This window comes from Notolabrus celidotus, chromosome 11 (assembly GCF_009762535.1).
Source record: "Notolabrus celidotus isolate fNotCel1 chromosome 11, fNotCel1.pri, whole genome shotgun sequence".
Lineage (NCBI taxonomy): Eukaryota > Metazoa > Chordata > Actinopteri > Labriformes > Labridae > Notolabrus > Notolabrus celidotus.
This window is the reverse complement of record NC_048282.1, coordinates 7,825,434-7,852,515: the sequence shown is the minus strand read 5'-3', so window position 1 is coordinate 7,852,515 and position 27,082 is coordinate 7,825,434. Positions and strand designations below refer to the sequence as shown.

The 27,082-nt window shown below is 39.5% G+C and overlaps 2 protein-coding genes across 3 annotated transcripts; one reads left to right on the top strand and one right to left on the bottom strand.

Annotated features, from left to right (window-relative positions):
* The first annotated feature begins 36 nt into the window (after nucleotides 1-36).
* On the top strand, nucleotides 37-14,279 carry tmco4 (transmembrane and coiled-coil domains 4). Of its 2 annotated transcripts, XM_034696435.1 has the most exons (15): nucleotides 37-126; nucleotides 395-518; nucleotides 803-953; nucleotides 3,205-3,379; nucleotides 5,428-5,455; nucleotides 5,557-5,686; nucleotides 6,106-6,203; nucleotides 6,513-6,656; nucleotides 6,791-6,910; nucleotides 7,659-7,823; nucleotides 8,061-8,197; nucleotides 8,468-8,552; nucleotides 10,032-10,149; nucleotides 10,248-10,365; nucleotides 12,111-14,279. In XM_034696435.1, the coding sequence occupies exons 2-15, from the start codon at nucleotides 500-502 to the stop codon at nucleotides 12,630-12,632; spliced, it is 2,010 nt and encodes a 669-aa protein (XP_034552326.1). In that variant the 5' UTR covers nucleotides 37-126; nucleotides 395-499; the 3' UTR covers nucleotides 12,633-14,279. The 2 variants fall into 2 exon arrangements, with proteins under 2 accessions (XP_034552326.1, XP_034552327.1); XM_034696436.1 differs by lacking the exon at nucleotides 37-126 and having other exon boundaries at nucleotides 377-518.
* Nucleotides 13,541-25,896, bottom strand: htr6 (5-hydroxytryptamine (serotonin) receptor 6). The gene is given in 7 exon segments (XM_034696437.1): nucleotides 13,541-15,100; nucleotides 21,425-21,559; nucleotides 24,995-25,035; nucleotides 25,038-25,232; nucleotides 25,235-25,429; nucleotides 25,432-25,473; nucleotides 25,476-25,896. Coding segments are annotated over 7 exon segments (1,386 nt in total). The 3' UTR covers nucleotides 13,541-14,743.
* Nucleotides 25,897-27,082: the final 1,186 nt, after the last annotated feature.

Genomic DNA, 27,082 nt, shown 5'->3' with positions numbered 1-27,082 from the left:
CGTTTAAACCTGAGATTTCCGAGCTTAGAGGAAACACCTGAAGGCAGCAAAAGTTCAGTATGCTGAGTTGTGTCATCAGTGGCAATGGAGGAAAAACAGACCAGTACGGGCCACAACTTTACTCAGGTACTCCTAAATAATAGTTTTAAGTCTTTCTAAGAGCGGCCGTCAAGTAAGTTACTGCGTTTACGACGTGATTTAATAATAACCTCTGTACCGTTAGTCGGTAAACCCTGAAGGCAGCACAGCCTCAATGAAACAGCTGGACTGAACAAGTTAGCAGACACTGCAAGAGTTTTCAGTTCAACCGGATTTATTTGAAGTTAAAGCTTACAGGAATATTCAAAACTCATGTGGCTCTCATATTTAAGCAGCTTCTGTGTGCTGAATCCAGGTCAGTTCATCAGAGACAGAAAGCCCTGAGGTGGACTTCATGTAACCCACTTTGGTGGAGCTTTTTGGAAGACTGGAGCAAAACCAAACCAAACCAAACCAAACCATGTTCAATAACCAGAAAGGTAAGAGCTCACTCCTGAAATCTCACAGTCATATATCATATAGAGAGGATCATAAGACCTCAAAACAATCATGTAGGTCTCTTCAGCATGCAGGTGATCCACCAAACAGCCTTTAAATAAGATTACACGTCTTACATAATGTTTGTGTACCCTCTATAAATACCTGGAGGTCTCTAACACCGTCTTACCTGTCTTACATACAACACTGTGTCAACTTGTGACTTGCCTATAAAAGGCTTGTACCTTCAAGTTAATAATTAATCTTTGTCCATGTATCACTTTAGATCCAGGGGGTGCAGAGACAACACAAGATGTCCCATGTGGCCAAAGACCAGAGGGAATGATCAGCAGTCAGTTGACTGAGCAGGGTCGCTTTGCCTTTGCGGCGCTGTGTGGCGTCTCTCTGGGTCAGCTGTTTACAGGAGAGGAAAACAGGTAACAGAGGCATCCTGACAGTCTGTGTGTGTCCTCTACAGGTGTGTTCACCTAACATTTTATAAAAGACTGATGACGGACAACATATGAATGTATAGTCACTGTGATTAACATTCAAACCTGCTTATAAATATTAACAACAAACCTTTTTGGTCAATTGCAACATTTAAACATGTTTGTTTTCAGATAGTCACTAAACTATATTAAAGTAAACAAGGACCTTATCAATCAATCAATCAATCAATCTTTATTTACATAGTGCCAAATCACAACAAATGTTATCCTCAGACTCTTTCCAAACAGAGCAGGTCTAGACCGTACTCTATGTTCTATTATTAACAAAGACCCAACATCAAGACAGGATAAGATCCAGTCCCATCTTACAGACAGAACTCAGTCTGATCTCATCTTAATCCACCATGAGCAGAGCACTTTGCAGCATTTAGCAACAGTGACAAGGATAAACTTCCTTTAACAGGCAGAAACCTCCAGCAGGACCAGAGTCACGTTAGACAGACATCTGCTGAGACCGTGTTGGAGAGAGGGATAGAGGGAGATAAAGAGAGAGAGATGATAGTGATGAGACTGATAGTAGTAGTAGTTGTAGCAGCTGGAGTCTGGCACGTCCACAGCAGCAGAGATCCAGAGGAACCTACGAGAAAAGGGAGCTCAGGGACTCCAGAAAGATCTATGGTTAGTAACTTTAATGGGACAGGAAGAGTTAAAGTAAGTGACAGGCACAGAGAGACAAGAGAGGGAAAGACAGAATCCCAGTGTGTCAGTTTCACCAGCAGTCCAAGCCTATAGCAGCTTAACTATGAGCTTTATCAAAAAAGAAAGTTTGAAACCTACTCTTAAAAGTAGAGAGGGTGTCTGCCTCCCGGCCCTGACTGGTAGATGATTGAATGATGAAAATGAAAACATCTGGTTGATTTTCAGAATAAAACACTCAATGTTATCACCAGATGGTATTACACTGAACTACAACAACAGACCGAAAACTGAAATCTCGAGCAAAACCAGACTCATGTTAGACACACATCTGTCTCGAACTGAGTCGGGTTATGCAGCTAATGTTCATTTATCATTTTAGAGTCATTTTAAAAATACATTTTGCGCAAATGTGAAACCAGATTCACTTCATTTCAGTTCAATCAACTCTGTTAATCCCTCTGAGGGCCACTGGTTCAGAGCAGCCTGTACACAAAGACATAAATGAACAGCAACCTGCATAAAACAATGAATTGTAGATGAGAGTTAAATGTGAAATTTATTACAAAATGAATACTGATGTTAAGCAGAGGGATAAATAGATAAACAAACAAAATGAAAACAATTAAATGATCACTCTAATAAAATAATAAAAAGTGCATAAAAAGGAAAATGTAGTAATCTGAATGCAGAGGGGACAAATTATTCTGGATAATGATTAGCTGGTAAATTAGAACGTCCCAAAGGCAACAGAGAAATTTGCTCTAAACAAAACATGACTAGAGGAAGCTAAAAAATACTCTCAGTTTCTCAGAGGATCTGTTTGTTACAAAAAAAAAGGATTCAAAGGATAATTTATCAAAAAGTGTCATATTAGTAGAAAGTATCTCACAAACGTGTTTTATTAAGCAGTGATTTCCACAGAAAGTTTCATTGAATGGAGACTGATTGACAGCCTGACAGGTCGATTCATGTTTCCGGAGTTTGCGCCTTATGAAGGAGGACAATGTGGCCTTTAGATTCAGGGCTGAGGATGAGTCCACAGACATGTCGTCTCTCTTTCTTTACAGTCCTGATGACTCATTCACAAAGTTGAATAATGAAAATAGTTCTGGTGGAGGGAAACTCATATCCAACCTTTATTTCAGTGTCTCCAAAGATGTAACCTTAAACTTCTGCACAGAGATGTGCGGTGGTATCTCGTCCTTTGATTCGACTGTATGAATGAAGAAATGAATCACTGTGTCAGGCAGCACACTCAGGCTCAGCGAGAGGTGAAGGGACAGAGAAAGTGAGAGTTTGTTGAAGCAAACCTTCATGCACAGTAACTGACCAAGAGAAAAAAGTGACCTCTGTTCCTGGTAAATGAAAACGCAGGATTTCTCTGATCTCAGGGTTCGTGTTGTGAGACTAATCGGGCTTTCTGAAAACGTGCTCTTGTGTGCTGAAATGTTTGAATAACAAACTGCAAAGGAAATATCCCATTGACTCTAACTCTCAGACATCCAACAATTTTTATTTTATGTTGTGTGGTTTTCAGTGTGTTCAGGGACCAGTATCTGCAGGGTCTGGTTCAATGGTTGGACCTGGATGAGTCCGTGATGCCGGTGATGGGAGCTTTCCTGTCAGGCCTGGGCTTCGAGGGCTCTGACACCTTTCTCTCCATCCTGCAGGCTGAGCCCCTGCTTGCTGCTGGAGCCACACCCATCATTCAGGTATTTTTAACCTCACAGAAGATGTGATTTCATTAAACTGTCAAGGTGCTTTCTTTAAATGAGGTTGTTGCAGCAGCATCATGCATACAACAGAAATCATATTCAGCCTCTTAGAGGTGAGGGTCAACGACCTTTAGATAATTTACAGCTGTGCTATCACGCAGGTGTGCTCATACAGGAATGTCTGGATACAAAACTGAGTGATGCTTATGTCCATGAACTGTGTGCCAGGCTGGATCAGAGGCTTCACAATTCTATAGACTGAGACTGTTTCTACTACTGTGTGTTTTTTTAATAGTTAACAAAATTGTTAATCCAGTAAGGCAAGCATGTCTTATTATGACAGTTCCTCTAAACGTTCAGTTAAAATCAACAATGCAGTAATACCAGTTCTGAAACCTTGGATGTCATTGAGCGACTGTAAATCAGAATCAGAATCAGAAATACTTTAATTATCCCAGGGAGGGAAATTCAGTCATTACAGAACTCTTATAAACAATGTGTAAGAAATTCAAAATATGAATAGAAGAAGGAATAAAATAATATATATATATGAATAAAATAAAATAAAGATCAAATAGAATAAAATAAAATAAATTAATATAAAATTAAATTAAAATAATAGAGTATATACGGAAGTAACTGTAACTGCTTTAAGCTGTCTCTCCTTCAAGCCTTACTCACTCTGTTGAAAGGACAACTAGCTGAACCTGACCCTGCTGAACCAGTCCAGTGCACAGGGTTTTAGTCCTGTAGTGTCCATGGTATCCTTTTGTTCTACTCCTTTTGTGTGAAATCACTCCTGGGCTGACTATTACTCTAGACGCTTGTGTTGGTTGAGAAAAAAGATGGAATATCCAGAGGATGCAGTTCAAAAATAAAGAACAGAGTTTTATTTGTGATTTGATTTCCAACTAATCAAAGAAAAGGAACTATAAACAAAACTGTATCAATGCTTGACTTAAACCAAGACTGTCTGTAAGGTCTGCAAGGTCTAAAGACTGTGTGCTTCAGTCAGCCACACCACTAGGCTGCAGCAGCTTGCTCTTAAGCCCTCCGGCCTGCAGGGATCACAGTCATCAGTGAACACACTACACACACACACCTGTAGATATTACCAAAATATATTTTTCACAAATAAATATAAACTAAGGAATTGGCTCCTACAAGTCTTCTTTAATATTCTTTTTTTTTGTCCTTGAATGAAAAATATTTTACTTTATTGTGCTTTTTTCCCTCTTGTATATTAATATTTTTTATTATTTTATTATTTTCAGAACAAAAAAAAAAATCAAGACTCATTGTGAACAAAGCATATTTTGTAATTATTTTTTAATTTAATGAATAAATTAACGATAATACTAATAATATTGCTAATAATACTAACAATGGCACCAACAAGAACCATAATAATAATATCCATACATAATAAGATTACCACCATCAATTTAAAAAAGATCAACAATAATAATAATAATAATAACAGTAATAGTAACAGACCTTTGACTCAAAAAGACATGCCACATGTATGAAAGTAAGATAAGCAAAAATACAAACAGAAGAAACAACCACAAGTATTAGCACATAATGAGTCGTTCTCCATCTCCCATCTATGAAGAATGCTGAAAAGCGATGTGGGATACGTGCATTTTTAAAACTCTTTAATTTAATTGTGTTTTTAGGCTCTTCTTGATCTGTCTATGGTTTCAAGTATTTTTTGTTATGATTGTTTTAATGCTACACTTGCACTGAGCTGTATGTTTCTTTTGGACTATTACCTATATTCCCCCCTCAGTAACATAATTATATCTGATTCTAATTTGATATAACTTATTGAAATAAAAAAGTGCCATAGAAAGTGTAGAAGAGGAAAATGAGATGTATATGCAATAAAATAATAGATCAGGTAAGACTTACAATAAGTACATTCAGGTGATATGTGATGAAAACAGATCATTTAAGCACTTACTTTATTTTTTTATTGCAGGTAATGGCATGACATTGTATTGATATTGTCAAAGATCACCAAGTTTTACTTTGTTTTGCAGGATCTGGTGTCTTTTTCTGTCAAAGATGGTAAGAAACCTTTTAATTATTTACAATCAATCTATTTAATGCTTGTGTAAATTATTTTTAGCCTGCTTTTTTATATCTTGTATGGTCCGCCCCGCTCTCAGGCCAATATGATGCCAGATCGAGAGTCCTCATCCGTCATGTCAGCTGTCTGCTCCGAGTTCTTCCACAGCAGCTGGAAAAGTTTGAGGAAACACTGGGAGAGAGGCTGAGGGAAGGAGGAGAGGAGAGCGAGTAAGTTGGATGATTAATGAATGTGACTGAGTCAGCAGCTATGTTTATGTACTTCAAGTTATAGGAAATTGTATTGACTGAGATAAGGTGTCATACAATTTGATCAAAAGTTATTTAATGTACAGTTGAAAATACTTTCTGTGTATGTATTTCACAGATTTTTTTGTGTCTGTCTGCTTAAACCAGCATTTCTTAATTTGTATCATATCAAGATCTCAAAACTGACACACAAACACGTGTGGTAGCTACTCTTGCATTCAAATGAACAACATTAAGATATTTGTCTAGCATAAACAAGCATTTTAACATGATTGAAGATCATTTTTATCAAACCAAAAGTGTCATTTTTGTATTCCATCTTTGGACACAAAGAATATTGTAACTAATAAAGTCAATCTGTCTGTTTCTCCCTCCTTCAGAGAGGAGTCGTCTCGACGTCAGAGGAGAGAGCGAGGTAGAAAGTTGAGACGTTACCTTCTCATTGGACTCGCCACTGTGGGCGGAGGAACTGTGATAGGTATTCTTCCTGCTTCAAGTGCTTTGAAATCTCTTTTCTTTGTGTTCATAGAAGATACAAATCTCTTTATTGTTTTATATTTTTACACACCGATTCATTTGGATAGAAACAGCAAACCACTTGCAAGTAAAAAAAAAACTAATGTAATAAAATGAAATGAAAACTTGAAACTTCATGTAAGCACATAGACTTCAGTTGATAAGATATAAACAGATTACAAATTCAGCATGGAGACATAACCAGAATGAAAAAGACATCTTGCCTGCAGATATGGGTTCTGACTCGCTCTTTCCTCTGTGCCTCTGCCAGGTGTGACAGGTGGGCTGGCAGCCCCGTTCGTGGCAGCAGGAGCCGGGGCTGTGATCGGGGCTGGAGGAGCTGCTGCTCTGGGCTCAGCAACTGGCATCGCAATCATGGCCTCTCTGTTTGGAGCAGCAGGTGCTGGGTTGACAGGTGAGATGACTGAACTTAATTAATGCATATTACTCTTGTTATAGTTCATTTTTTAATCTATTTTCTGGTTAATTTGCCTCTTAACTTTCCTTTTCTCTGCTTCATCTCACTTTTTTCTGATCGTGCCTCTTCAGGTTATAAAATGAATAAATGTGTTGGAGCAATAGAAGAGTTTGAATTCCTGCCGCTCAGTTCTGGGAAACATCTACACCTGACCATCGCAGTGACAGGTTGGCTCTGCAGTGGTAAATACAGTAAGTGAGGCGTCTACCAACATCACAACATTTTACTGTCTCCACTGATTGCGTGTAAGCAGAATTTATCTCCCCTATTTTTAAAAATAAAGGCGTATTAAATAATTTACTGCTTACACTGATAAAAATGTTACACTAAATGTCACATGTCCTGTATTTTAAGGCTTTCTGAACTAGGAGTAATAATCCCTGAGATTTTTGTTGGAAATGAAATAAGGGGCTTTCACTGTCATACTAGATCTGCAGGAACAACCACTTTACATGTCTTAATACATTTTTAAAGACATTTTGTTAGATTATGCTTGTTTCCATTTAATAACTTTATGTTCACAAGGTAGAACTGTTTAGTTTGTGAGTCAGATCTTGCTGGTTCTTGAGATGACTGTAGCTGCAGAATTTGATGAGTTCCACTTAGCCTAACTGACACTAACACAACCCTCTTAGGGGTCTTAAAGGAAATATTGCAGGGATTGCCAGGCAACAGCTAGAACAATATCAATTTAAGAAAAAATTACAAGTGATGATGTGCCATGTTTGTTCATAAAATGTTCTGATCTGCTCTGGTAGAGTGTCCACCAGAGATTATGCAAAAGACATCACTCAAGTTGTGCATTTGCATAACGCGGTGCAGCTTGTTCCCAATAATGAATACACTTTAATAACAAGCTGAGTAAACCCTTCTAAAATAATGTCTAAAAAACACTCAAAACAAGGGCTGCTTAATGTTTTCCACGCTGCTGTCCTATAGGTTCATTCCAGGCTCCGTGGTGCAGCCTAGGCGAGTGCGGGGAACAGTACTGCCTGGTGTGGGAGTCACGTTTCCTCAGGGATCTGGGATCAGCCATGGCCTTGCTGCTGGACGGGCTGGTCAGCATTGTGGCACAGGAAGCACTCAAGTACACAGTGCTCTCAGGTAGGGGGAATATCATGCATCAGCACTTAAGTCTACTAAGTGGATCTGTATTTGGAAACTGGAGTGTCTGTGCTTGTTGCAGAATCTAAACTGTGAGCTAAAAACTCAATTTCATCACTGCTTTAGTTATCAGTTCTTTCTGTTAAACAATCTTGACTATCTGATCCAGTCTTTGTCCTTCCGTCGAATTGACCCTTGCTATGGTGTGCATTGATTGCACATCTTAATTCTGTCCAGGCATTTTGGCAGCTCTGACGTGGCCTGCATCTCTGCTGGCTGCAGCCAGCGTCATCGACAACCCGTGGTATGTTTGTCTGAACCGCTCTGCTGAGGTGGGGAAACACCTGGCTCAGGTTTTGAGAAGCAGACAGCAGGTACTGTACAACATTTTACCTTGTTTGCAACATATTTTACAAAAAGGACCACCGTATTGAAGAGTGAATAACTAGCTTGTGTAAATATTCTTAACTGCATAAGTTCAGCTTCAGTCATCGTGTGTATTTCTGTTCTATCTGCACTCATAGCATGCTACCACAAAGCCGTACAAGAGAATGCTGTTTACATCAAACTGAATGAGCACATGTTTATTAATTAACAGTGAGGATGGAGGGTCTTTAAAAATGTCTTTTCTTTCTGTGTTATAGGGCAAGCGGCCTGTCAGTCTGATAGGGTTCAGCCTGGGGGCCAGAGTTATCTACTACTGTTTACAGGAGCTGGCCAATGACCAAGGTATCAACACCTTCCTGTGAATAGACCATGTTAAGTTAGCGGCAGTGCATTATTCTTCTTCTTTTAGTGGGCGTTTGGCAGGTTGTACATTGGAAAGTGTGATGCAGGCAGCCCCCCACAGAACATAATATACTGCCTTTCCTTTAATTTAGATACATGACAGTGTATAGAAACTTTAAGATCACTCTGCCAGTAGGGTGGAAGGCGTTTCAGAGTAGTATACTGAGAAGAATATTGTAAATGCAGCAAGAATTGAGATAAATTGTTATATTGAAATAAATATTTTGGTGCCACAATTCAATCTAATGGGATTTAGAATGCAGCATATTGCCAAAATATATGTAGAAAAACTTTATGAAACATGTAATTCTAAAGAAACCGTGCTGATTAAATCTATGAGTTAGGGCCTGTGTTCACTGACAGCATTTTAAAGCTGGCAGTGAGTGGTCACTGTGTCAGAGCACATCTCCTTCCTTTAGTAGTGACTGTTAAGTCTAATTTAAATGTTATGTAGACGTTTGCCTTTAATGGATAGGACAGCTGAAGAGAGACGGGAAACATGGGGAGTAGAGAGCATAGACTGTATAAATAACGGACATAGTATCCGTGATGTCACCTATCTATTCCTGAGCGCTGCTTTGAAGCCATTCATCGGCGGCAGCCATATTGGTAATGCGGAACTCAACCAGTCAAAGTGTGAGGTAAAGAGGAGGAGTTTGAGCCTACTAGCCAACAGCTATGTGTTCCCACCTGTCAGTCAAGTTAGTCATGTCCTTATTTGGACAAAAACTTGTAATCTTAATATCTTCTGAACCGTCGCGCAAAAAAAAAAAATTCACCCCCCGTACACTGTGTGCCGAAATTATTAAAACATGTTTATTAATGCTGCAAAGATCGTCTTTTTTGAATGGGTGTGTATGTGGTTTCCGATGTTTCTGCAGCCAGCCTCAAGCGGATGCTCAATGAACTGCAGTTTATAACACTTCTGCATGGACTTTATATTTTGAGACCGGAGGTTGCCGCTTGGTAGAGAGTGGGGGAAGACAGGCAGTAAATGGTCGAGGCTGGAATCAAACCTGTGACTTCTGCAACGAGGGCTATAGCCTCTGTAAATGTGGCACGCTTAGACTGTCAGGCCAACGGACCCCCGTCATCCTTTACCATTATTGTTGACAAAGTTGATAACAAAAGATATCGCCCCTTCTTGATTCTGATTGGGCATTGACAGAGAAGTTGTATTGACGAGCCTCACTGTGCTCCAAAAGTTGAACTATGTCCAGCTGTGAGCGCTGTGACAGATAAGAGCTGAGGCCGAGGGCGTTTTGGGCTTAGGACCCTGTATCAGAGACTCTTCTTAGACATCCTGACAAGATTTAAAAGCCACACTGAAAGAATGTTTCTGTTTCTCATTGTCTATCAGTAGATTTTTTTTTTTTTACTTACACACTTATTTACCTCTGTGTCATCGTGATTTCCCAGGTAGTGAAGGAGTCGTGGAGGACGTGGTTCTCTTGGGCGCCCCTGTGGATGGTTCTGAAAAGGCCTGGGAGAATCTGACGAAGGTGGTTGCTGGAAAAATAGTGAACGGGTACTGCAGGTAATCCAACAGAGCTTTATTCTGTATTACTGACATTAAATGCTTAATAAGTTTGATATTCAGTCATTTAATTAATGAATGACTCTCCTACCTATCAGAGGAGACTGGCTCCTGGGGTTCTTGTATCGAAGTTCATCTGCACAGATGTCTGTTGCTGGGCTACAGCCAATCAACATCCAGGATCGCCGTTTGATCAATGTGGATCTTTCCTCTGTGGTGAGTCTGAGCTGAAATTACAACCACTGAAGTTCTGAGTGAATCCTTTTTCAAAGACATATAACCTGAGGATTATTTAGCGACTGAAGGTTTTCTTTGTCCAAGAAAAAATAAAAGATGAAGCAGCGAGGTCGGGAACATGTTTGAAGCATAAAAATATCACGTTTCTTAGAAGATCAGTGTGTGAAAGAAAATACAAAATTAAATATTATAACAAAGTTTTGTATAACACTCATTTCTGATTCATCATTATTAGCTTGCCACAGTTAGTTGTTTTCCAAAGCAGAAGATGCTAAGGATGTAGTTTAAATTTGTTTTAGTCTAAGCAATAAAGCTATAAATGAATTATTTTTTAATTATCTTCTTTTTTTCTAAGAAACTGGAGACTTTACAACAAACAGTTCATTATGATGGAATAAACCCACCACAGGGTGATCCAGCACTGGAGGGTTTATTTCTGCAATGATGATCAGCTTGCTGTACGTTATGCTTCCCATAACATATCGATGTGAGGGAAGCAAAATCTTGGGTCCTCCCTGTTCCCACAGCCAAATGGTCCCACAGCACTTTGTTCTCACATTTTTAAGAATTTTTAAAATTAGGTCTTGTGCTCCTACATTTACCCTCAATTTAAGGCCTCTGTGCTACTTAGTTTAGTTTGTTTATTTAAAAGGACAATGTGCACTTACATTAAATGTTTGCCATAAACAAAGAGATGGGCGCAACAGATTTAGGTAAAAGCTACATTCCATCTGTAGTCTATAGCTACTGGATAATAGCTTGGGTGTAATTGGCAACCAAATTGGGAGAAAGGGGGATAAAATCTGATACAAATTTATGAAAAAGGAAATGTGGGAACATAGGCATGCTCCCCAAAATTTGATGAATTCTTCTAATGATATTTAAGAACTTTAACTCAAAAGTACAAACATTACATGCAGATAGTCTGGGTATTGTTATTATAAGGAAAAATATTTTAATTGATCAATTCTCTTAATAAATTAATTATTGATAATAATAATAATTGGCATGCTACGAAGGGTTTTTCAGTAACATACTCTCACACATTTTAAAGTGGTCTTTCCGTGTTCACGATCTTCTCACATTACTCTCTCTGACCCTGTATTTCTTGGCTGCCTTGGCAGCATTATTTAGTGTCTCTGCTGCCATGATAACAGTTCTCTTTAAATCAGCATCATAACTCTATCTCAGCTGTCAAATAACTTGGCCTGCTTCCAGCACTATGCTGCAGATATTTGGAGGATTTTTTTATTGTAGTAAAAGTTCAGCAGTTAGCAGCAGATAAAATATTATGAGTTTTTTTCTTTGTGAAATATAAATACAGAACTTTATTAGCACTTTAAAACAGACAGTTTTATCATGTAAATAATTTAAAATGGTAAGAAAAATAATAAATAAGGCCCCTGCTGGCACAGCAATGCCTTCCTGTCACCAAAACATGGTTCTCTGAGAACCTTCACACTCGCTCATGGTTGTATTATTGAACTAGGTAAAAAAAATTCAGAGGTTTCACAAAACTGAACATTTAAAGTGTTAAAAAGAGTAAAAATTTACTCAACAATCTAAAGCACCAAACTCTATTTACCCGGTCATGGACTGTTTGGAAAAATATGTTTTCCTGTACAAAAATCATGACCAGATATTTACAGATCATCTTTTCTTAAAAGAAAACAGTTATTAACAAAAAGATGTGTATCCCTTTTTACCATGTTCATGCTCTTCAGGTGAACGGTCACCTGGACTACATGCGTCAGATGGACACTATTCTGGTGGCAGTAGGAGTTCCCACTAAAGAAGTCCCAGGAGCCTCCTTTGCTATTCTTCAGGCTGAAACATCAACAGAAGAGAGAACGGACACACCTGAACAATCCCCTGATCACAAACAAGTGACTGAGACTCAAAGTCAGGCTGAGACTCAAAGTCAGGCTGAGACTGAGGTGACTGTGACTCCAACAAAAGACATAGGAGACCTGAAAGAGGTTGCAGAGCCTGAGGATGCAGCAGACGGCTGGGATATCCCTGACATTTCAGACCTGCTGGACTCTTTAAACGATACAGAATCAGAGAGCCACATCGAAGCCAGACACTGTGAACGCTCTGCTCCACAGGATGAGGCGAAAAAAGACAACACAGCCACTGGTTGTGATGCTGAAGAGGATCCTGATGATGAACACGCATCGTGGAGCTGGGATGATACACACTGGACTACAGAGCACACACACAAACAAAGGGAGCCAAAGTTGTGAAGAGCATGTTACAGCACTGGCTAAGCCTCATGTGAAGAACCCTGGGATAATCATTAACTTCTTTCTTTAAAAACTCAATGTTGTTTTTAGATGAATGTATTAATTTAATAATACTCAGAATTCTGTTCATGAAGTCGACCCTGTATAAACTGTAAATAGTGTTGTATAATTTATTTTGTGAACTGAGATCGAACAGCTATAAATAATATCTGTTTTGCAGGTGTGAGAGGATGCTTTAAAAAAGGTGATATCTGTTATCCTCTCACCCTGCTGGTTTTGAAGACACGTCTCGGTTGCTATGGATATTATCACAGTAATTTAATTTTCAAAAGCCAGAGGGGGCAACTCAGTGAATGTGTCTCTTTCAAGGCCTTTTTTCACTTTTCCACTCATTTCAATGTGAAGTGCTGCCTCACTCAGAGTTTATAGAGAGTTTAGTTAAATTTAAACTTCTGCTGATAGAGTATGAAAGTCTTGACCCTGACTTTTCTGTTTTGTTAAAGCACCCATCTTTTTTTCTTTAAAGCTCCTGCGAGGGTTTTTTAAAGGATATGAAACAGACTGAAATGAATGCTGATGGGTCTTTATGACCTACAAAAGCAAACCAGACTATCAGTTAAAGGTTAAAATGTCTGATAGTTGATCTAAAAGTCTGATACTGTCACCACAGGGCAGATGGCAACAAGAGGTAACAGAGAAAATATGTAAAAAAAAAAATTGGAGGTCCACGTAGCTCCTGTACCTACGCAGAGGCCTACGCACGTAGCTGACGTGCACCTCCTCCAAAATGTAACCCACGCATAGAATTGACGCGGACCGTAAGTCTTGTGATTGGTCCTCTGGCAGCATTGTATTTCCTACATTTACAGACGTCGGCTGCACATCGGACGTATATTTCATCTCCTCTTCTCTATTCTTCCTTGTAATCATGTCTGCATGATTTCATGCAGCTTTCTCGACAGGGCCGCCAAAAACGACAGAACCAAAACTTCCTTCAAGGAGCTTTAACCACATTTCATAACTGGCAAGAAATGTTCAAAAGTATAGTGCATTCACTGGAGAAAAAAATCCTCCATTTGTTTAATTTAACAAGAAAATATCTCAGAATTACGAGAAAATAAATCTACTTTTTATTTCTGAATTAACAAAACTACCGTCTCTTTAAATCCCAATGAAAGCTTTTATTTAAAGCCACTCAAAGAAGCAGAAACGCCCGATTCTTTAGTTTAATCATTGCTTTGGTTTGGGTTTGGAACATTGAGAGATTCTTATGTTTTTTAGTCACTTAGATGGTGTTGTTATTATTAGTCAGATGATTTTAGGCAGTAACATTATCATTGTTCAGTTTTTCAGATCTTTAGCTCATCCTGGTGCCATATCCATCTCTCGTTTAGAAAACAGAGGATTATTTTGTTATTAAGCCTTTCTCTCGTAGTCCTGAGGTAATTATCTTGTTAATTCAGAAGAACAGATTTTTCCCCCTCTGTGAATGCAACACTCTTTGAGCATTACTGAGTTTGTGACTCGCATCGGCCCTTATCAGGTATATTGATGTGCAGATATTTGCAGTTATCTCACAATTTTATTATAAAATGTTCAAAACAGAAAAAAAAAGTTGGGGTGAATTAAAACGGTCTCATTCTTTAACAGAGTGCTTTATGACTGTCAGCAATGTCTCCAGCTTTTATAGAAGAGCATTTCAGCTGATTGGACAATGGTCCCCCATAGAATTAGTTTACTGTATTAAATGAGGTTGAATATTCTTCATCAAGTATTGTTTTAAAGGGACAGCGTCCTGCAGACTTTTGCAGAGTTAAATCTATGAATGACGGGTGCAAACATTTAACCAGGAGTAGTTTCTTTTCAACCCGACCAAAAATCAACACTTTGGTGAAGTATTCCTATGAAATCTGTAAAGGTTTTGGTACTGGTCTCAAAAGTCCCTCTAATATTCATAGATGTCATTGTATTCTATTTAGAGTATGTCTCTTTTATGTCTCTTAGGTCAAACTCTTTAACTTGTTGAACTAATAATGAGTTATGAGTCTTAATACTTGTCTTGAATAATTTTTCCTTTGCAGTCCTCGACAGAAAACCTTATCTGTCCTTGTTCAGTCCAGGCTCTCCACCTGATTGGGCAGCAGCAGAGGCAGCTCGATACCGGCATGTTCGGCGTCCAGCAGGTTGACGGCATCAGTGGCGGTGGCCAGAGGGTGTGTGGGGTCAGAGGCCAGGGGAGAGGGGGGGCTGCTGGCGATGTTGGGCTCTCCTGAGTTTCTGAGGGAGAGGGAGAGCGCTGGTGAGGGTCTCCTGATTGAGCGAGAGAAACAGCAAGGCAGGACCTTCCCCAGAGCTCGCTTGAAGTCTCTCATGAACAGCGGGTAGATGATGGGGTTCATGGTGCTGTTGCAGTATCCCAGCCAGGTGATGGCGTCAAAGAGTGCAAGAGGGACGCACTCACACACTGCCTAGATGGAGAGGCAGTGCAGAAATTAGGGCAACACTTATGGTTAAAGACATTAATTACAGAATTATATCTGTGTTCAAGAGAGGGACTGTCATTGAGCCGTAACTGTACATTAGCTTGAATACATGTTGGTATTAAGGCTGAGAGGAGGATACACATTCCTCTCTCTCTCTTTAAGGAATCAAAGTTAACGTGAAAGATGTACGTTGATGAATTTGTCCTGTGAATGTATTTTAGGTAATATTTTTTAATATGCCTTCCTGTTGAAATGACTTGAAAAGTGTGTAAAATGTACCTCTGTAGTAATATTTATATTTGTATTAAACTTCTCCTAAGGGAAACTGATTTGTTAATCCTTTTTTAAATGTATTTGTGCACAGACATATTTATAAGAATTTGTCTAATGCAATGAGAATGGATGCAAATGATACCAAATAAAATATATACATTTTAAAAAAGCATTCAGCACATTTATTAGGCTACAAGAAAAAAAAGAACAACGAAAACTACATTTTTATATGATTTTTTTTTAGCAGAATTGATGTCTTGCTTTCAACACAGTCCAACAAAATCAAATCAACCCAATCCATGGATTATTAATCAAAAAATGTGAACAATAGGAACTTTACATTTTCGTTGGTAAAACTAAAATAAAAGACAAATGATTCAAAACCAAAAAATAGTGTAACAATAACATCACACAGGAACAAATCAAAGAAACAGAGGAGCATTAAAAAATCCTGGAATGTCCTGAGGTGAAAACAGTGATGATTATTTGAGAGAGAGAGAAAGAATCAGGTGAAGCTGTGAAGGTATTAGAAACCACATATTTGTTATAACACCAAAGCAGCTTCTGTTTTCCCGCCCCATTGCAGTGAGATCCACAGTGATTTTATATAAGGACTAAGTATCGTACTGTTATCCAGTAAGGATTCCCCATGACCCCCTCTTACGCTTATTTACAACACAAACACTTTGTTTGCTTCTTCATCTCATACGATGTATTTCTCTGGTTGAATACAATATGTATCTTCATGTATGAGTGTCAGTGGAGAGAAGAGGAAGGAGAGAACGAGGACAGAAAGAGTGAGGACAGCATGAGAGAGCAGGAAGAGCGTGCAGGTGAGAAAGTGCCAAGGCAGCCTCTCACAGTCACTGCAGTGTAATCCACAACAAGTTATATAACCCAGCAGTGTATTGTGATTTTTTTATCAGAGATGCAGCCCCCTCTTAGATTTATTTACATCATGGCTTCATTAATTATCAGATTATTATCAGGACATACTTTGTTGGCAGGTTTAAAGGGGTCAGAGGAGAGTCCCTGAAGTCAGGGTCCTCTCTGAAACTGGTGTGTTACATTGAAAACCACAAAATAAAAAAAAAACATTTGCATTCAACCATCCATCACCTATAAAATGTCTGCTTCTGAGGGGTTAATTGTATTCCTAATCAAGTCAAGGCATAAGTGACGCATTTCAAGGATGAAGACTGATGATGAGTACCATCACCCACTGTCGTAAAGATGTCTCTCCTGCCAAAGCATGCATTAGTGACACAGCCCCCAATATCATGAGTCGCCAGAGGCTGCAGATTCAGGACTGCATCCTTTGGACTTTTGTGTTGTTTCAGTACACACATAGCATATCAAATCAATCCACGACAAGGTCTCTGCCACATTTTCATCTCTTCTGGTGGACAATGGAGCATAAACAATAACAGACAACATGGGGGATATTTTTAATGTCTAACATCTCTATTTGGAGAGCACAAAACTTTAGAGGGATGGTAAATGGCCGACCAGCGAAGAAAAGAAGATGAAGAGGATGAAAACTGTGCAGAAATAAGTATGGCATGTTAAAGCACAGTTTTCAAGAAGCTGAGTGAAAGAGACGTCGACCAAATTGAGGAAAACTGACACAAGAGTAACAAGACTGCTGCATATTTTTAAATGAATGAATGAATTATTTTTTAAGGTATTTATTAATTGATTAATTCATTTTATTTTTAGTTTACAAGGACCATGCCTATTAATTAACATTTCTGTAAATATGCCAGAGTTAGGCAAAAGGCTAGTTTCCATCATTATTTTTAACAGATATAAAAAAAATCTCCATAAGAAGATCATGATTAAACATCCCCGCTAACGTCTGTTAGTTGAGTAATGAGTGTGTGAGGTTCTCTAATCAAATCTAAATCAACAACTTCAAACAAAATCAACAAAAACATATTATTAATGGCACATCTGTGTTAGTTGTTTTCTTGGTTTCCATGATTAAACAAAAAAGAGAAAGGAGAAAACAAAAAAATAAAAACAAACAGAAACAAACAAAAAATAAAAATAAAACACATTAGAGCATATATAATATTATTGTTATTATTTTTTAAGTTATATTTTTGGGCCCTCACACCTTTATTTAGAGAGGAAAGGACAGTGGATAGGGCAGGAAACCAGGAGAGAGTGAGGGAATGACATACGGAAGGATCCACAGGCTGGAATCAAACTTGGGCCGCTCGCTCAATGGGCGCGCAATTTAACCATTCGGATAAATCCCAAATGAAATATTTTAAATCAACCCTCTTTGAAAACAGTATTTAGTGTCAACTTGTTTGTATCTTTTGTGAGTAGTCTATTTAGCATAATCACCTCCTCACTATACATTATCCCTTAATTAAGTTAAGCTAAATTTATAGTATTTTTAATCAACTTATTAAAAAATCAAGAATAAATGCAACACATGTAATGCTTTAGGCAAAATTCTGATATTCAGCCAATCAGTTATATTTAATTCATATAATAATAATTCATAACTATACTGCCTTGGTTCACCTCTTCACTTCCTGTGTCTTTTTGTGTGCTAGAGATTTGAAGTAGCGGGGAAATAACCAATAATTTAAGATGATATTAAATAAATCCAAAGTTTGAAGCTGAAATAAGAAATCACATAACAGATAAACTAAAAGTGCAAAAATATTTAATATATTCATCTAAAAATAACCCACTAATTGCATGGACTGCACATCACTTTTATTTCTCTGAAAAGAACTTTCAAACTTGTGTTTTCATCTTTGTTAAACAGTTGACGTTTAACATTTGGATCAGGTTTAGATAAGGACATTGAAGGGGGTGACAGCTGTTAGAGGAGAGCTTCCAATACTATCAAGATGAGACGGGGAGGCGGTGGGAATAGGACAGAAAGGAGGGGTGCGTTTCACACACCACATTGAGTGTGAAAGGAAGGAGAGAGCAGACACAGTCAAGTCTCTGTGCTCGATGTGGAGCAGGGGAGAAGCAAGAGGGCACAGATGGGAAATCGAAATGACTGGATCATTGAAAGCTTGAAAAACAGGACAAGTGTCATTACCAATTTAGATGAAGCTGTTTTTTGACATTAGTTTACTGTCGCCCAGGTTTTTCTGTCCCCGCTAACGTCTGTTAGCTGAGTAATGAGTGTGTGAGGTTCTCTAATCAAATCTAAATCAACAACTTAAAAAAATACTTATTATTAATGGCACATTGGTGTTTGTTGTTTTCCTGGTTTTGGTATGAGTCAGCCACACAAAGCTGAAATGCCAGTCTATTTCTTGGTTGGATCCCTTGGCAAGGATGTGACGCCAAAGCTGGCCATTACAAAAATAGACCAGTATCCAAGTGTTGTTTTTTCTGTCTTCTTTCTTATACATATATCATATACATTTAATTCACAATGATTCAGTGCCAACCAACACTGTGAATCACTCGCATGTATGGATTGAATGAGCAATAAAAAAAAAGAAACCAACCCTGGACTTTGTTCTCCCGTGGTGCTTCAGATCTTTTCATGAAGTCTAAACCCTTGATGGTTAGAGTATCTTTTCACCTCTTCAAGCTCATCTTATTAGATTTTAACCAACCAAGAATTGTTTTACACACCAGATGGAGAAAGACTGTGTTTAAGAACTAGACATAGCTATACTCATGACATCCCAAAACAGATATAAACACTCCAGTTTGGCATTTTACTCATCACCATTGAGAGAGGTCAGCTTCAGTTGCTTGAACTAGCTAATAGCTTTTAGCACCCACCTGGGGCTCAAAGCTGCCAATGCTAATATGCATCACTTGAACCTTAATCTAGTGTATGTGGGTAAATCATATTAATAAGTAGCAATGAATATCAAATGTTGTTTTGTTCCAGGCAAGTTGGAATTAGAAAACAGGTCTTCTGGGAAGACAACAGACTGTATAAATTGGACAGAATAACAGGCATCCTGTGTGAAGTCAAAACCTTTAGAGCTCCCCCTGGTGACTGGCTGTAGTATAGGTCATAAAGCCCTCCTCCTCCATTATAACAGATAGAACATGTACCTCAACTCAACTCAACTCATTTTATTTATATAGAACCTTTGGTACATTCAAGAATGCAGCCCAAAGTGCTTCACTAAAGAACAGAGACAGAAAAACAACAGCAACAGATAAAATGATAGAAGGGCTAAAACCAGATAGAAGAATGTGATGTGAAATACTCTAGAATAAAAATGTATAAAATCAATCAAAATAAATCAAATAACTACCAGAAAAATAGAATAAAATAAAATAAAATAATTACAAAAGAAGAAGATAGAATAAGATAGAATAAAAAAAATAATGATGCTAAAATAATGGTCATAAAATTAATACAAGTAATAATGCAGTCCAGGGCTAAAAGGAAATTACTCCAAGGTAATAGCCAGATTAAAAAGGTAAGTCTTAAGTTTACGTTCAAAAACACCCAAAACTATAAAATCAAATGCACGTCAAATACATTTCTTTCATATCAGTATATTCTTATGCTGAATTAAGTGTTTGTTTTTCAGGGAAGATAATTCTAAGTTATGTGATGCTGAAAAGATGATAGCCTGCTGACAAATGAGGCTCCTGCAACCATTTTCAACAGGTTATCAAAGTGGAGGAGGAACGGCATGAGAAACAAACTAAACACTGACACAAGAGGTCACTGAACTTTCCACAGCCTTGAATAAAGAGGTGACCAGGTGTCTCACTTCTTGAAGAACTGCAGCATTTTAATCATTTGTGTCACATCCTGCAAATTAAGACAATACCCACTTCTGACTGGCTCCCATTTTCCAAAGCATAGGACTGTCTCCCTCCTAAAACCTGGCTTTTATCCATTGGCTAAGTAGAAAGCAAGAGGAGACTATCCACACTGTCTGCGCAAATCACAATCAATCAGGACACACACAATGGGTCAAGGGCTAATAAACCTGTCAACATCTTCTTAGCCTACGCTTCATTCAAATGACACGAAACAAAGGCAGGAGCAACCGGGATGCTCTTTTGGCAGAATATGATGAACCCAGTACAAAGAGAGGGACACACAGCTACAGCTAATCCTGGGTCACCATTTACTCTCTGGTGAATCCAGTTTAGATGATTGAGAGTTTTTTTTCGACATTTGCAAGAGTTTTTTTTTTAGAATCATGCATTGAAAATGATATTTCTTGAAGCAACCACTACATACAAGACTCACAAGAAACGCCAAACGCATAAAGATAATGTATCTTTGGATAAATCCTTCTGCAACCAAACTGATGAGGCATCAGCAGCTGAAAAAAACATACAGATGAGCAGACTGTGGCAGTAAAACCACCCTGATCATTGTTCAAGACTTGCAAACTGCAAAAGAAATATCATGTGGACAAACAAAGCAGCAGCCATAGATACAGATGTGCTTTGTACCTGTCTATACCAAAGAACTGTGTGACTTCAGCTACATTTGATTACTGCTTTTTTTTTGCCAAGAGTTTAAAACAATGCATTCAAACAAAATGTTTATGTTAGTCCTCTCATTGCAAAATAAAGGCCCACTGCACAAACTGTATGGGGTGAACAAATCAACCTGTGATAAAGCAGTGCTTGTTGTTATTATAAGCTATTGGCTTCAATACAAATATTTATTTTTCAGAGGTTAGATGGGCTTTATATGGAATCTAAGCTACCTCTTGCCATCACTGTGACATGTCCCAGATTGTTCCCACACAAACATGCTCTTTGTTCCGCATTTGGCCCGTTAACACCTTGTTCCCCTACATGAGTGTCCACTTCCACTCTAGTCAGTATTTTGGCTAAACATCACAATGGGAGGGGATGGAGGCGCACTGTGAATATTAATACACTGGCAGTCAGAGTCTCTGAAAACAGCCTCTAGTGGGTATTCAGGGAACTGCAGTTTAATTGCAATTTTGTGTAGGTTAAATTTTCCCGCCTAAGATGGCAGCCTTCTCTTTTCATTTCTTGACTCAAGTTGTGTATCTTGTAGTAAAGTCCGTGTCAGATCGCTCTACTCACCTGAGCCATGTTGGTGATGAAAAAAGGAAGCCAAGCGCTGAAGAAGAGTCCCAGGAGGACTCCAAGTGTCAGACTGGCCTTCAGCGCCCTTCGTCCATGCCTATGAGCCAGACGGCGCTCACTGGTCACTGACGGCTGAACAACAAAGAAAAGTCATGCTACAGTAAGTGATCAATAACAATGTCAATCTTCCTTTCCTTTGTATTTGAGATAGACTATCCTTGATATCTCTTTGTGGCCTCTTTATTTGAGCAAATCACATTATTCTTAGATTTTTTCAGCATGCTAACAGCATGAGTTTGTCGTGATTGACCCCAAAATGTTTCACCAAAAAACTTGTGTTTTTTTAAAATGCATGAACTACCAACACATGGGGTGATAGGGCAATATACTTTATTCCTAAAAGCAGGTGTAAACATTTTTTCAAAGATTATTTTTGGGGTTACTTGCCTCTACCGAAAGACAGGACAGAGAGACTGAGTAGGAAACATGCAAGACAAAGTAGGGATCAACGTGCAGCCAAGGACCGGGGGTTGGAATTGAACCCCATCCACCCACCCTGGGACTACAGCCGCTGTACATGGGGTGCAGTATTTAAAGGCACAGTTTATAACTTATTTTGAAATAGTGTCACTATGAGCAGGATTAAATACTTATGACTGCGTGTCAATCAAGCGGCAACATCCGGCCACGAGAATTGAAGCCAATGCGGAAGTGTTAGAAACTGCAGTTTCTTGAGTGTCCACTTAAGGCTGGCTCCAGAAGTACCAGAAACCACTAACACACAAATTCAAAAGAGCCGATCTTTACAGCAGAAATAAACCCGTTTACAGCCTGGTACTAAAAACGAGTGTAGTCTGGATAGCTCATTTCTAGATCAGCACACTGTACGGGGGATGAATTTTTTCATAATGCAGCAATTTCGAAGATATTAAGATTGCAAGTTTTCCATTACGAGAGGCACAGCTGACTTGATTGACAGGTGGGAATACTGTAGCTGTTGACTTGGAGGCTCAAAGCCTGCCTCTTTACTTCACACTCGCTCAACAGAAGTTAGGTTGAGCTCAGCATTTCCAATATGGCTCCCGCCGATGATGGGCTTCAAGATAGCTCTTCAGAAACAGATGGGTGACGTCACGGATACTACGTCCATTATTTATAAAGTCTATGGTGTCAATGCTTTACCACTCTTGGAGGACTAAAGAGTTAAGTGTAGGTGTTTATATTATCAAACAGTCAAACACATTTCTGGTTTAATTTTTTGAAATGTGTAAGAAATTATGCAATGGACATATAAAAAAGCTTATATACTTCCAATACTGCAGTAAAACCAGGTTCCTCATTGGGTCAGTGCTGACTGGTTTCAGGGAGACATTTATTAGGAATGAAAAATAAAGACTTCATGGAAATACAAAATGTCACCAGGTTACAGTTAATGACCAGAGTTGAGAACTAAATCAGAAGTGAGTGTTGTATTGTGTGTGACTTTACAGCCGGTGAATGTGACAGACTGCAGCTGTGACCCTTTCAGGCGAGTGCAGCACATCTGACACAATGTCTGTAATTTTTTCTGTGAGCTTTCAGCGCAGGCTTAAGACCTCTTCCCTTTCACTCAGCCTTCATTTTCTTTCACACATGCTTTGGTAAAATTGACTGAAGAACATAATGTTTTTAAATTTATATCATAAACTATCTGCAGTGCAAAGAGATTTTATCTCTGATTATTTTTCACGCTTTGATGAAGTAGGTTTTATAATCATGAAAAAGGAATACATTTCCTTCCGTGGTTTTACAGATGTGTTTACATCATTTCCTCTATAAGTTCATGGTCATTAGCATGCAGTAATACATCAGCCTTCAACATCCCTACTCTTTTATAATTCAACAGCCTATGAAAAAAATACAAACCTTCATCCGCTCCTTTTCAATGAGAAAGGGAACATCTTACTGACGTATTACGACACAAGTGTGTGAATACTTTTAGACTACTTCTTATCAATTTGCATGAAACACCAGAGCTTTTTGGGCTTGCTTAGATCTAAGATTAGATATTTTTCCATTTAGGTGAACTCTTTTACACTTTCATAATCAAGCAAATTACAAAGGCCATGGTGACAAGACTCATAACGTACTGTACATCACAGAAAGTGAAAAAAGAAAATCTTGCTGCCACAAAACAAAGCTCTTCAACTGCTTCACTGAAGGCTCGATCATTTTGGCTGATAGTCATGAAAAACAAAATCTCCAGGAGGTAATTGCTGCACTTAGCCGATACTGAGCTAAGGAGTGGATTTCAACAGTATAATTGGCATTTTAAGGGAATGGCATGAGGAGCAGTCATGAGCAGTGTTGTGTAAAACCTTCAAAATGTCAAAGGAAATGACAAGCTGGAGAACTCTTATAATAGATGGACAAGTGTGATTTGGTTATGATCTTTGTGCTACTTCCTCCTCACACCCTTTACAACACCTACTTTCATTAAGTTCTGCTCAACTTTAAAGGCCAGTCGACTGTTTCAGATTCACTGCTGTCTGGCTCCACAGTCTGGCTTCTTCATAGAAACAGTTCTATTAGTGACATTGTTCACCTTGGCTGGTTTGTTGCTCTTAGGCTGTATATCATACATGGACGTAGTTTCAGTGATGTCACCTTCTAGATTCTAAAGCCCAAAGATGACAGTCACCATATTGGAAATGCTGACTCCAGCTAACATCTGGTTAAGAAAGACATCTGCAGGGAGGTGGAGCTGAGACCACAGCCTTGCCACCTGGCAAACAGCTACGATGCACCCATCTGTCAGTCATATCAGCCATTCCACTAATTATGCATGACTCTTTGTCGAAATACAATCAAGGAGCGCCCCACATACAGAGGCTACAGTCCTTGTCGCAGGGGTCGCCGGTTCGATTCCAGGCCAGTCGACCATTTCCTGCATGTCCTCCCCCGCTCTCTACTCCCCACATTTCCGGTCTCTCTTCAGCTGTCCTATAAAATAAAAGCAAAGAAATATAACTTGAAAAAAAAGAAATATAATCAAAGTAAAACTTCACCCCCATGTTCTTTTATGAATTAAGAATGAGGTTTAGGGAGCAAATCTGCCTTCAAGGGGCATTTTCTGTGTTGATCCCAAGGAAAAGTTCTCAACATCGGGGGAAACTTTTGCGAGATCTCGCAAACGCTTTCGGTTCAAGTGAATTCCTAAATCAGGTCACTGTTACTGGGAGTTCATTCACAGATCTGATCTTCCTGGGTCAATAACTCATGACCTCAATGCTGTTTTTACAAAACTGACAGTTTCTACCATAATAAGGTACACAGTAGCAAAAACCTGTCTTTCATCAATAGAAGCCACCCACTGAGCTGCAAGACAGACAATCGTGACTTGAGGTGTGCAGGAATGTCCACAAATTAACTATTGGTTTTAAGACCATTTGGCATTTTAATTTTTTTTTTTACTTGGGCTCTAATGGGGTCTCCTTTGCTTTTGGAGCCAGCCTTAAGTGGACGCTTGAGGAACTGCAGTTTGTTCCACCACACTGACTTCCTTTCTCAACACCAGAGGCTGCTTACCGGTACATTGTGAGACACCGGAGGCTCCTGGTGACTGCAGCATCTCCGTCCTGCTGAGCTGCCAACCCAGGTGAGGGAGGTCTGGAAGGTTCTCCGAGTGAAGGATGAGGGTGAGGTGGGTGGCTCAGTGCTGCAACCCTCTTTGCTTGCCTTCTTGCTGCTAGAAGGATTCGACAGTACGTGAAGCAAATTGCACTGGAGGGCAAGAAGAAAGTGAGTACAGACGCCACCAGAGCAAGGGAAGAGTGACTCGTAGGCGGCACTGGAAGGAAAGGCCTCCTGACTGTGACAACTGAAAGTAGGATGCTGGGTAAAGTGTGTCAGAGTAAGAGCTGGTGTTGCTACTGCTGAAACCTGGAACCGATGAGTGTCCACTCCAGTGGCCTAAGCTGTGCCATTTCATCTCAATGGGCAGGAAGGAGGCCAGAGCTGCCAACCCCATGCAGCTCCAACCAGGAGCAGCGCCCGAGGCGGGGTCACCTCTGCTTGTAGCGCAGAGGTGAGATGATAAAGAGGTAGCGGTCCAGGCTGATCACACACAGGTTAAGGATCGAGGCACTGCAGCACATGACGTCAAAGCAAAGCCAAATTGGGCAAAAGGCAGGCCACAGCACCCAGGCCCCACACAGGACGTTGAGCATGGCAGGGGGCATCACCACCAGAGCCACCATCAGGTCAGACAGGAACAGAGACACCAGGAAGCAGTTTGACGTGCAACGCAAAGAACGATGTGCAAACACCAAAGCAATCAGCAACATGTTACCACAAACGGTCATGAGGATGATGACTGTAAGCATGAAGGCCAACAACCATGGGCCGCTGCCCGTGATGTTCCATGCATTGGTGGTCGAAAAACTGCTATTATAGTTTCCCACAAAACTCGAAGTGTAAGAGTCGGCCATGGAGCTGGTTGGCGAGGATCAATGAACCTGCTCCTGGAGGTTCCTCTTTGGGCACCACTAAAAATGACAGACCTTAACAAGTTCTCGTTTGCAGCAAAATCCCTCACTTAAGATCCATCATTCAATGAGGTATAGTGTTGAAAATCCATCCAGCCCTCGTGCTGTCAAGAATTTTTGCCATTTGTGGAAATCTCCATCTTCCTTTGGCTGGAATATATCCAAGAGACCTGGGTTTATTTCCACTGCTGAGAGTAAAGTACTCAAAATAACCAACACAGTTTCACTCATCTCTCCATCCTGGCCAACATGTCCCTGTCTGATCCACAGCTAAGAGCCAGAATGAGCCATTCGATGACTGACAGAGGGTTTTCGAAGCAGCATGTCACAATGATGACAGCCACTGGAGGAGGGCACACGGAGAGATGGAGGCTCGACTCGGCATTCGAGAGCTGTGCGGGTGAGAGGAACAACCGAAGATGAAAAGACAGAGGGACAATTCTCAGAATTAGTGCTCACCTCAAAGAAGTGGGATTGTACAGCTTCTGCAAGTCCTCTGCTGCAGCTCTTCTGCCTTTCACAAATCCTTTTATTCTCTGAGACAGTGAAAGGGACGCAGAGACAAACTGGAAACTGTGCAGCAGACATTTGTAAGCAAGGCTTCGTTCACAAGTGCTCCACAGGTATCATGGTCCTTGTAACGCTGCCTCTCTATCCCCCGCTCCTGATAATCCCTGTGTCGGGCACTTCAGCGCGCCTCCCAGCCAGAGCGCACAGCTTCTGAGAAGAAGCGTGTCAAAGCATTGCGCTGTTAATGCATAACCATGCACCCATGCACAATCACAGCCGAGAAGTGCTAATTTCATATCATCTGGTGTGGGTGTTTTTCTTCCTTTTTTTTATTGGTTTGACAACTGAGGTACAAATATGGTATTTTTATCAGTTATACTGATGATCTGATCTTTTTCTTCAGTGTTAGGTTTATTTATAAAAGGACTCCTTAAAAGAGTGATTTATTCTTGCTTTTTGTTCACAGAGTGATCACTTTATAGCAGAGTGAGTCACATCTACAGCAGTAGTCATCTTAGTTTGTTCATGTAGCAGTAAAAGGGTCCATTATTTCTTTAAATCGAGGCACCTACTCTGAAAAGACTGAATTACACTGAATTCGATTAAGCTCTTCAGTCAA